Genomic DNA, 12,404 nt, shown 5'->3' on the forward strand with positions numbered 1-12,404 from the left:
AATGTTGCATTTGTGTTTTTAATAAATTAAATACTATTTATAGAAGGTTCTAATTAACCAGTGTCTCATGATAATTCCGTAATGCATTCCTTTGCATCTGTTGGCGTAAAATCCATTTCCCGGAAAATCTGCATTTAATGACTTACCAGGAAAGTATCAATGTTTGATAGCAAATATGAATGCACTGACCTTAAAGTAAAATTATGCTGCAGATGCAGTAAACTAGATCAACATTTTAATTGATGATTCTTAGAAGGTCATTAGTCTCTTTTATAACAATCCGTGTTCGTTCCGCAGCTTTCAATTCAATGACTTCGTCAATGTTGCCATATGATCTATACAATTCCTGTTGCTGTTGTTTTTAACTACTCAAATTTTGATATCGTAAAGGTTAACGTTCAAGGCTCATAGGAAGGTTCAGCAGGATGTAAAAATGCTATGTATATTTATGTTGTCCTTTACACGCGAATGTAAACTAGCAACGTGTTTGATGTTAAGTTGTAGCTGCGAACTTGACATATAATTATTGTCCCTTTTATTTCCTGAAACCAGTTAATGTTGAACAGATTCTTTGAAAGTACGATTAACGAATTATTTATTTCATATAAAATGATAATCTTTGAAACCCTAACTTGTATTTATTTGATCATATGCAAACACATAAATGAAATAACATGACATGAAACTAGATAGATAAATATAAACAAGTGATAAAGCTTGTTCGGTGAACACACGAAGGCAATTGATTGGCAGAAAATATGATCAAATGTTTACAAACGAATGCATTGTCAAGTAAAAGTTAAACATGATTCAGGAGAAATACACACATTTATTTTATTTCTATGAATGCATTGCTCCATTTAATGTAAATAGTTGTTGATTCAAAATATTTTCCTTTTTTCAGGAAAACTAACAAGTTTACAATAACATCACAAGTTCTTTTCCGATTTAAAAAAATGAATATATTGACCAGGCTAGTCATTACATGTTCCAAGTAAATAGATCGTAGTTTAAAGATACTATACTTATAGGAGCATGTAATAAAGAGATAAGTAAACTGAAAGAACAATCTAACAAGGGGCAGCTATTGTTTTTATCACAGTTTTTGTTTTTCATTACAATTCTCAACATTGATGTTTAATAACTGCTGATAATAAATTTAATATCATAATAAAGTGAATCTATATTTATAGAATTCAAGGCAAAGAAGCTAAAGTACAAACCAAATATCAAAATAAGAAATAAATGTAACAAATATACCATTTTATGTAAGTAACATTTAAATAAAAAACTAACAGAAACAAAACATATAGGCAAGGCGACCTTGTAATGATACAACCTTTATATAAATATCCATTTATGCTTTTGTCATTGGCATTTTTTCTTCTTCTTCAGCAATTATCAATGAGGTTAATGTCGCGGCTGTATTGACGTGGTGAAGAATTTCAATGACGTCTGATTCTTGACTACCTTCCCGTGATATGGAAGGAGATTGTCGGATGCAGTTCGGGTTAAAACTTGGTCTTCTTGACCCATTTAGGTTTACATTGCACATTTCCCTATTGAAACTGTTTTGCTTTAAACCCAAGATGCTTTTTAGTTCGACTCTCCGAAGTTTACAGCGGAACACATAAACTAGTGGATTTATTGCGCAACTTGACAGGGCAAGTAACACTGACAGCGTCTTTACGACGGGGTCAATACGATCTGGATCTTTCAAAAGGCATTCGAGAATAATGATGATAAAGTACAACAACCAACATAAAATAAATGTGAATAACACCATAAAACTAGTCACCGCTGCTTTTCGCTCATCGCGTCTCCAGAGTACTGATGCGGGGTTGCTGCTGTAACTTAGTATGTGAATCAAAATTTGCACAGAGCTGTTGCGACGACCCCCTCTTAGTGATAACTCGGGGTAATCATTAAGTCCAGATGATATTGTACTATTTCGCCGCACCTTTTTGCTGCTAACTTTCGCTGCATTAAAAATAGCACAATATGCCCAAATGATTATGCATGAAGGCATAATAAAGCACACTGTTACCAGAAAAAGGCTATAAGATCGATCACTATGATGTTTGCTATATGAAACCGTCATACATGCAATTTTGTATCGCTGGAATTCATAGCTGTTCCATCCTAAAAGTGGTGGCAGTGAACACAAAATGGCCGAAATCCAAACTGAAGCTGTCATATAGGACGCCCTTCTGCTTGTCATTGTCATCGAGTAATGTAATGGCTTTGCAACAGCCAAATACCGATCTAAGGCAATAAGCACCAATGTAAATATACTTGCAGTAAATATCAGGTTCATCCCAAAACCCGAGGCTTGGCACAAAAAAGTACCAAGCAACCACTCTTGCGAAATAAGCGATGTTAACACAAAAGGCATTAAGGCAACAGTCTGAAGGATGTTGCATACTGATAGATTTACTATAAACCTGGCTGGCATAGATAAAGTATCTTTAGTATCAGCCAATCATTCTGCACACCGTCTTCATAGGTCTGAAAATAGACAACGTTCAATGTAATTTTGAGCCTTTAATAATATTGAGAAAGTAAAAGAATGGTTAGATTATTAACGATTTTTTTCCTAAAGTGGTTTTATAATAGTATTATTTTGTACATATTTCTAAAACGTACCACTTTAGAAGCAATCTGCATTTTTTTCATTTTCTTCGCACTTTACTCTATAAACGGCGCCCTTTTTACATCACAATATGAACAAGATAATCAATCAAGGAAGGACTTCTGAAGAGAAGAAACGTTCAATAACCCATGAAACAAAATAAGATATTAGTTAATCAGTACATGCGAAAACAAAATCAAATTTGGAACTGGCGTTTTTTTTTCGGAATACTTAAACCAAATGATTATCTGTTGAAAGACTTACTTTATCAACATCCCTTGAATTTTTATATATGAATGTGTATATGTATAGTTGCGCAGTCCTATCTCGCTGTTACGTACCAACGTGTTGACAATATCACCTTGTGGTAAGTAATATGTCTTGTTATGTCATATTTATTCCCAATGAATAACACTATCAATATCGCTGTTCGGGCGCAATAGTTTTTATTTGTTATGTCCAACATGAATTCATTCTCATGTCTCAAGAATACAACTAATTTAGAAAATAATTATTATTAACATACTTTCACTTGAATTCTCTTCTGCAATATTTTACCAACTCATCAGACTTCGGCATCCACGGTATTTCCTTTGTTGAGACTTGACGTTGTCGCACACAGCGTTTATAAGTACCGTGGGTATCCCACGATGGTCTTATCCTCACAACACGAGTTTGATTAGTACAAAGACCATCGTTCGATTTTATGATCGATTACACATCACAGGAGCAAAACACTACACGAGTTCGAAGCTTATATTATAAATATCAACTCAACAATTTCCATGTGGGGGGGGGGGCGAGGCGAAATACATAAGTTTTAGAAAATGAATGTATTTTATTCCGTAAGCAAGATTGGACGATTGGACGAATAAGCTTTGTCAGCGATTTGTTCACATCGTCATCATCATCATCATCATCATCATCATCATCATCATTGTATATATTTAGTTTCTTGCTATTTTCAAATGCTTTCAAATATCAGTCTTTAAAATGTTTTAATAGCTACGCGTCTGTTGCAAAAGCAAACAGTTTTTACAAGCTAATTGTATGAACTCCAACGGGAGAAAAACGTAAACTATGTGCAATGTATTTGAAAAAAATATACAGGGGTAATATATCTATATTGAATTGTTATGTGCTCCTCTAGTACCTCTATTTGCGTGAAAGAGTCTGTTCGTTATTTTTATGGCTTCTGGGTTTGTCCCTGTAATTTCTTTGACATTTTATGTCCGCTGTATAACCCCACCTGTGAATATAACGGACGAGAAAATTTTAATGGTCATACGTCACAAGTATGAGAAGAGTTGTTTCTGTTTCAATTATTTAGAACCCATGCAGTTATGAAAATCCTTTTAACAACCAATTTGTAATGACAAACACCGTTTTCTGCTTAGACGAATCTCCCAGCAAATGTTATTTCAGTCTCTCCTTAAGATATTTATCATATTTATTGGAATTATATTTGTTATGAATTGTTTTGTTGTTTTGACATTATCCTTTTGAGTGCTAAAGAAGAGAAAACGACTTCTTTTGTATTTACTCAATTCCGACGTTGTTCGACCATGTGGATTAAATGTATTTACTTTCAAAACGACTATAAAACAAGATATATTTAAATAGCCAGGACCAACGCGCTGGCAATGTTACGCACGACCGTTGTTTTATTATTGGGTTTTGGGTAGTTACTAGATAGAATAGATATACACCCCAACTGCAACTAACAGTTAAAATCAGATTTTGTATAGTTCTCAATCTAATTATAATTCAAGTCCGCATTATACCCTATAGACAGCATTTGAATTATTTTTACGATATATGTTTATCGAACAATGATGTTTCTATAGCGGCAGTTCATATCATATGAATGTGTCACTGTGCTTAACTGTACATGCCTCCCGCGATTGGGATTTTGATAAGTACCACGGCTGGAAAAGCAAAGGATTAGAACCTTATAATGTCAACTACTGACTCGTCTGTAATAGCATAGCGCCCAGTCAAAAACAAAATAATGATTCATTGTTATGACCACATTTGCTACTACTAGATAGTGTGCAATAACCTGTCTCTGATTAAGGCAATATGTTTTGTCTCCAAACAGGTTGTCATCCACCAAACCCTTACTATCTAAGGACAATTCTGCTTAAAAAATGAATCAAACTAGTATTATGATGACCCAAATATCAGTTTTTAACGAAAATACAGGGACATGACCAGTAGCAAAAGTTAACGCTGACATTGTTTAGAAGCAAACGGTTTCATACCGAGACACTGAACTAGAGACGCACTACGTCACAATACAAGAAAGTGTTATCGCAATGAAACGGTCAACGAAACAGTTCACTGGGGTTGAAACAAGTCTAGTAGTAGTAGCAATAACGTTGATTTAATATGCTTTCACCAAGACCGTTTGCAAGCATCAATTGTACATCAATAAAAGTTCAGATGGCCCGTTTAGCTCAATCAGGAACTCATAAGTGGCGTTTTCATACGTCAATCATAACACTATATTTTGTTTGATAGTCCAGAAAAAAGTAACCCTTCGGATTCACTTAATCTCAACCGTTTAATTATTGGAGGGTAGAACAGCTTTTTCAATTATGTAATTCAGCTTGGTAAACATCCTTTGTATATTTGCAACTGTATATTTACAACAGAAATTACTGCATCACGGACAATGCCCCCAGCGCTGGCTATATCGTTATTCTATTTTCAAGATTCATAAGTTTTCAATGCTCCCGAAGGACCAATAGAAATTATTACAATGGCATCAATGGAAAATGGTTATAGAAAGGTAAATTAACTTCAATAACATGATAACCAAACACAGTCTTCTTGCAAAGAATGGATCCACCAGAAGCAACAATGTGTATTTATCTAAGGTATGATAAGATGATTACATCAACGCTGCCTTTGCAAAAGTATTTAAATTGCATTAGTAGGGTCAAACATTACTGATTAATTGCTTACTAGCGACACTAGTGAACAGTTAACACACATCATACCAATACGAATTATACAAAGTTTACTTTATATGAGATCATTGTCGTCATTCGTGTTATCTTATGTAGTGACTTATAGAAATATTAAATAGATTTCTAATCTTAGTTGATCTGAGGGGTTGTATCATTTCTCGCAAAGCAAACGAACAAGTATTATGTGTTTCAATTTGACTGACAGTCTTCATTGTATTTAAGTTTTCCGAAGGAACAACATTTAGTGAACTTACAATATACATTGAATACGTAGGTGGTGACACAGAGAACCTAAGGTCAACGAAAACAAACTTATTCAGGGATTTCGATGAAGCAGCCGCGGGCCGAGTGGAATAAGACTACCAACATTCAAGTATGTCGAGATGCCCTTCTACAATAGTGCGACACACTCAGAATTCATCACTTCATAATGTTTTATAAAGTGTTTGTAAACTGCTCTCATGTGGAATTTTATTTATTAGTTTATTTAGATTTATTCAGTTATGATTTCCGGAATAAACCATATGCATCCCGCGCCTCTAATTATAAAAATACTCATTTTTCGAGAACGAGAGCATATGACACCGATATTTCAATTTTAAAAAAACCGAGTCGCTTATTATATTCCCACGATGCACATGCCACGTGGTTTTGGTGTCATATGTAAACAGCAACTTCATATTAATTTCAGACATAGAGCAAAAAACTGTCTCATTTGTTTGCCAAGTATATGCACTGCCAAACAGAATGATGATCTACAAGCTAGTTTTAAAAATCTAGCACCTGGCTTCAACGCTTTGGTCATGTTGTATTTTTATTTCGGAATATTAATAAGTTGAAAATAGTCATTTTCCAATGTTTTTTTATATATATTTTATTAATTTTTCGTTCACCTCTCAATTTTTAACTGCCTGCCTTTCGCCTCCATACCCTGGCTTCTTCGAGTCATCGCAGCGTCTGCTAGTACATCGGATGGTCACTTGACTGTTGGAATACTACCTGGTTGCACACTAGGTTTCCCTAGTACAGCATGGGTCTGGTTCCCCTTGTAGAGGATTGAAACCATTCCCCGAAAGTTTATTACCTTGTAGGTTTCCCACTGCTTCAGCTATTCCCAGGTTTGTTTGTTTTTTCATTCGCCTTTCCCAATGTTTATGTTTAGATATAACGTCAAACACACGTTTTAATCATTCCTTACTTTACTTATATTCAATATTATAATGTTATGAATTCGGTGATTTCATATTGGCCCCGTTATATGTCCGAGGTCAGCTGTATTGGTAGTGTAGTTTATTCCGATCAAAAGTTTTTAGAAATTATAGCTAAAAACGAAATGGAAACTAAATGCCAAGCACATCAACGAAGCATGTAACTATGATTATGTTAAATACACAAGGATTAAAATATAACATACAGTCAAAGTAGAACAGACAGTTAACGAGACATACACAAGACAACAACAAAGACTACATAAACAGTCACATATCGTCATAAACTAATGCTTGGAATGGTCAGTGAAAACAAAAGTTCACTTTGGGCTTGAACCGGTTTACCAACCTCAAGCATGTCGCAATATCTCGTTAAAAGCCAAATGTAACCTGAAAGTCTCATCAGGGCCTGTATCAGCAAAAGCGTTTAAAGAAATACAAATATCGTGAAAACAATGTTCAAACACTCAACGACAAATCTTGCAAATGAATTATTCCCGCTAGTGCAACACTATGAATTCTTCTTAGTCATGATACAACCATATATTAATATTTAACCTGAACTGGTGAATTTTTTTATTAAAGTCTTCATTTAAGTCAATTGTATGGATATGCCTCAGACGACTAGATATCCTTGACCAAATCAATAATTTATCAAAAGCATGAATCTGTGTAAGGTATCTTATCTCATTTTTTATTCCCATGTCGTGGAATTATGCTTTTATCATTTTAAGGTTTTGTTTAAAATCCACAAATCAATTTGAAAGAGACAGACAGTTATGAAATACCTAAGCCAGACAAACAGATTAATAACATTTTTTTTATTGCTAATACAACTAATGGTGTGATTTTTTTACCGCTCTGATCTACATCTTAGCAACACGTACTTCATCAATAGACGTTCATAAAAATGAAAGGTCAGCACATTGAAGAGCATTTCGCTAATGCTCAACATTAAATTAATTTCCATTTTGGGTCGCATGAAAAAGTAACTTTCTAAGCTCCACGTGTTGTTTTAGTCACGGGGTCCTTGATAGAGATAAGGCTTCCATTTAAGTAATTTTTCTTTAAAAGAGCTTGACTACAAAATATTATCAATAAGAACAGATGTTAATAATTTCTATAAAATACAGAAGAAACGATAACTTTTCATTAGTCCTTTTGACTTCCTATATATAGCATTAGCAATTTTTAACACAGTCAATTTGCAACCCAAGACAATTTCTAATCCGATATATATAACATGCATGATTTCGTTTCAGGACACACTTTGTTTAACTCAATGGTTCTTATAGCAAAATTGGAACTCGTATGAGAGTGATTTATATCAAATACATCATTTCGTTTGGCTGAAAGTTGACTCGCTTCTAACGCGATGCCGTTACATATTCTATCAATGATAATGCAGCCGATGATTTACAAGGACTTGCTTTAGTATGTTTAAATCAAAAAACGGTAAGCTTTTAGAAAAATGCTTGTTTTAAAGCTAAAATTGCAGAGACTTCGTCAAGTCAATAAACTGTTAATAGTCTATGAATGATACAATGGGCATTGAGGCAGTGGCCCAGAAGCCAACAAATTCACAATGAGATCGTTTGAAGAAACAATGTTCAACGTCCATTGGACGCTAAAAGAGAGACATACAACGCCAAAGGAAATATACATGGATTAAAATAAATGGTTGAGTCACCGCCTTGGAACTTCCAATTAAGAAACTACACAAATAGAAATATTGCAAGCAAGAAGAATATTTCTATATGAACTCTAAAAAGGATTCTCTCCTGTCTGATTATATACATTTCATCGACAAGACAACTGTCTTGGACACAGTCAAACTTATTATAGCAGAGAAAGGGTTTATGCTTCGATGTATTGTTATTTTATTGCTATAGACAAATAGGTAAGAAAGTGTATAGAAGAAATGCTACATTCAAATATTGCGTCATAATTAAGAGATACGAAGATATTGTCTGTACAAAGTTTTGTATTGCCCTGTGGTCAAAGTCACAACCGATTAGAACAGTACAGGTAAATGTTCATTATATATTGGCAGTGTAGATATCTTGTACTAAGAAGAATTAAGCGATATATATTGCCAAGACATCTGGATTTCCTGATGTGTGTTTGTCAGAAGCAGCTTGATTAGTTGCGTATAAACTGAAACAAGTACAGTTGGCATACTGCAGTAAGCAACTGAATATAGTGATGTTACTTCAATTACTTAAAACCTATTAATAACCTGAGAAATGTTTTTATGCAAAACGTTAACTTCATAATAGCTTGTATGCAACATATTTATGATTAAAGTGAGGTCGTACGAGTCATCACAAAAGGGCTAACATTTAATGTTAAACATGTTTATTAAGATTACTTAGGTAAACTGTCCAAGTGTTGAAATCCCTTTATAAAAGTTAATTGGAAGAAGAAAAAGCATATGATAAGTATACGATAAAAATATTAGCGATATGTTTGCGCTTTTTAAATGGGGACTAAGTAACCACGTAGCTATTAATTACAAAAAAAAAAATACAATTGAGTATACTTTTTATTTGTACATAAATTGTATTTTTTGTCCTGATCATTAGAGTTAAATGAGTTAGAAATTATAATGGATTAAATTATTAAATACAAATTGCATCAACATATATTTTGGCCGTATAAGAACACCCAATAAACTCAGTAAACTGCCCCGATGTCAAAATCCCTCATTATTCAAAAGAAGCTTGTGCCATAGTTTTTTCTCACTCCCGTAGAAGCATTCTAGATATATTCATATCTGCACAACATATACCGCCAATGAACCTACTAGAGACATCTCAGAACTCCATTAACGGGCCGGAAATCAAGGTTATCAAAAGTGTCCATTTGCTTCCAATGTTAGCAAACATTGAAATCTACAACTTCATTCAGAACTTGAAGAGTATTGTATTATACGGTCTATATTTGGAATATCCTACTGGTCAATGTTATTACAAGGAGTCGATTCAATTACATATACTTTTTGTTAAAGAGAAAGTTTTAAATAAAAATATCATGATAATTCGGTGTATTCTAAGTGCAAAAATAGCTTTCCTACAGCATTCCACTATCTTTAGACTAATTGTCTCGTTAAGAGAAACACAATATTAATATATCTGTTTAATTGTAACACGTGTAACGATGCGGTTTGATTGTAACGAAATTGGCGGGAAGTCAGAAAAAAACCTAAACAGTTTGAATACATGAAAATATATTCTTCACACAATAATTAAATATATCTCGTCTTTTAATCGTGATATCGTGACCTAACCCGTGAAATGTCTTCTTCCGGTAGAGAAATATTATAATCAGGAAAGGAACATATTGGTTTTGATGGCTATAAAAAGGAGTGAATTTGAATTAATCCGTAAGTCTTGATTTGTTTCTCTTAATCCCCAGCGGTACAATCGAAGGAGAAGTGGCACGCTTAAAGAAGCAGACACCATTTATTAACCAGTGCTTGTGATGTTTTCTTTTAGATTTGGGTCGGGAAGAAAATATGAACTTTATTAAACAGTTCATCAGATATATGGCCGCCCTAAAATTGCTTCTCAAAACTAGATGAATAGTACAAATAATCAAACATTGGAACACACAAACTAATTGATTAAATGTCTTACGGGATACTGTTACATGTATATTTTACTTTCTGACACAAATTTCAGTGTACAAAATTACTTGCTTCAAATTGATTTTACAGAACGAATGTAGTTTATCGTGATTATATGTAAAATCATTTCCTTTAAAGGCGCACACTGTAGGTTGATGGCAAACAAAATAATTTAATCTTAATGCATTATCATGTTTAACTCATTTGACTTAAATGATCAAATCAAAAAAGTCGTATGAATTTTGTACCAGTAAAATATATAAGCGATAATGTGGCGAAATGGAAATCTGTGGCCACGAAGTTATTTATTTAAACATTAATAAAGGCTTAAAAATAACCTTTACAAGTACTAGAGGCTTTTCCAATGGTTCGATCATTTAAGTCAAATGCAATCGCAGATTGTCCGTGAAATTTATCTGATTTAGTTATAAATCTAAATTGTATATTCCATGTTATAAGGTTATAAGTGTTTATAACAACTATTTTATCTGAGGTCTAACATGAAGGCTTATTTTAAAACATTGAAACATTTTTCCATCAGGACAAACACTGAGCGAACGAAAACAATCAAAATTTAACAGGTTTGCGGTTCAAATACAGAAATCAATCGTGGAAATTTTACCACATAGGATTAATTGTGGCCCACATTCGAACAAAATTTGCTTACTTTAAAAAAGCGCACTTTGAAATTCTTCCGGTAAAGCACAAAGTTTAAAACTTACTTTTTGTACTGCATTTATTCCCATTCTGGTTCTTATTGCATTCCTTATATAACTCTTATCCATAAAATCTATAAGGTTTAGTGTGTTTACTTCTTACATTAAACATACGACTTGGCGCACTTTTTCGGGTGCGAATTTGCACAAATTCAATGATTTATTTTAATGGTACTTTGACCGGATCACTTTTACTCCCACCTGTCATCACCAAGATTAGCAATGAACAGACATAATCAACACCACAGATAATGTTCTGTGATTTACCTGTGAATAATGAGTTCTGTACCTCAGACGACTAATGACAGTCTATCAATACACCGATGTTACTATTTATAGGAACTGCAGTGTTATCGCGATACATTTTCTCTCGAAAAGTATGTCTGATATAAGTGCTTTTGTAATGCAGTATTTATCATCGCTCGCAGAGCTAATTAATACAGGCCTAGGCTGATACCTTCCGATAAGTATTTCTGTCATAAGTGCGTGTGGACATTATTTGTTTGTTTTTTTGTTTTGTTTTTTAGTACGTCTTTGTCTGTGAACAGCGTACCAATTCCTTTGTATCTGTGATTAATTATTTTGTTGTTGTTGACGTCATCGTCATTTTTATATTATTTTTGGGGTCCCTTTTTATTTTACTATCGAGTTTTATAACGCAAGAGATGTTTCATCAGTCCAACACGGATAAACGCAATAAAACCAAATCATTGACCTGGCGCTTAAAGGTAGCTAAGTTCCTTTTTAAATTAAATAAAATATACTAATCCGATAAAAAAAAAAAGTATTAACACAAAAAAAGAAAGATTTAAATTCGAAATCTGCCTAATTCTACCCAAACACCAATTTTAGAAATGGGAATTTTGAAATGGCTCAGATCAAAATGAATTGTTTTAAGACATATTCGGTATGAGTGCCAGGGTGAGGAATCGCGTGATCTCAAAAGGGTTCTCACATGGGTCAACCACTGGTCACAACCGATATAAATAAACAAGAAATCGACGCTCATTTCAAATGTGTGTTTTTTGGGGACAGAATAGAAATAAAAATATTTCTAAGACTATAAATGACTTTGTTATATTCTGCTTCTACACATGTGAAATACTTAAAATTTGCTTGTATTTAAATGATGCAGTCCTTGGCTAAAATTTTAGCGTTGCACCTTTCTACATAATTCGGTCAAGTTGGAACTTTGGTCAAGGATTGCATCATTGAGAAATATGATGAAATTTATATGTACAGCTT

The 12,404-nt window shown here is 33.6% G+C and overlaps 1 protein-coding gene across 1 annotated transcript; it reads right to left on the bottom strand.

Annotated features, from left to right (window-relative positions):
• Nucleotides 1–561: 561 nt before the first annotated feature.
• Nucleotides 562–11,438, bottom strand: LOC128230412 (G-protein coupled receptor 161-like). The gene is made up of 2 exons (XM_052942644.1): nt 11,166–11,438; nt 562–2,508 (listed from the first exon to the last, which is right to left on the bottom strand). The coding sequence occupies exon 2, from the start codon at nt 2,453–2,455 to the stop codon at nt 1,358–1,360; it is 1,098 nt and encodes a 365-aa protein (XP_052798604.1). The 5' UTR covers nt 2,456–2,508; nt 11,166–11,438; the 3' UTR covers nt 562–1,357.
• Between the last annotated feature and the right edge of the window lie 966 nt (nt 11,439–12,404).

The sequence above is a fragment of the Mya arenaria genome, chromosome 4 (assembly GCF_026914265.1).
Source record: "Mya arenaria isolate MELC-2E11 chromosome 4, ASM2691426v1".
Taxonomy (NCBI): domain Eukaryota; kingdom Metazoa; phylum Mollusca; class Bivalvia; order Myida; family Myidae; genus Mya; species Mya arenaria.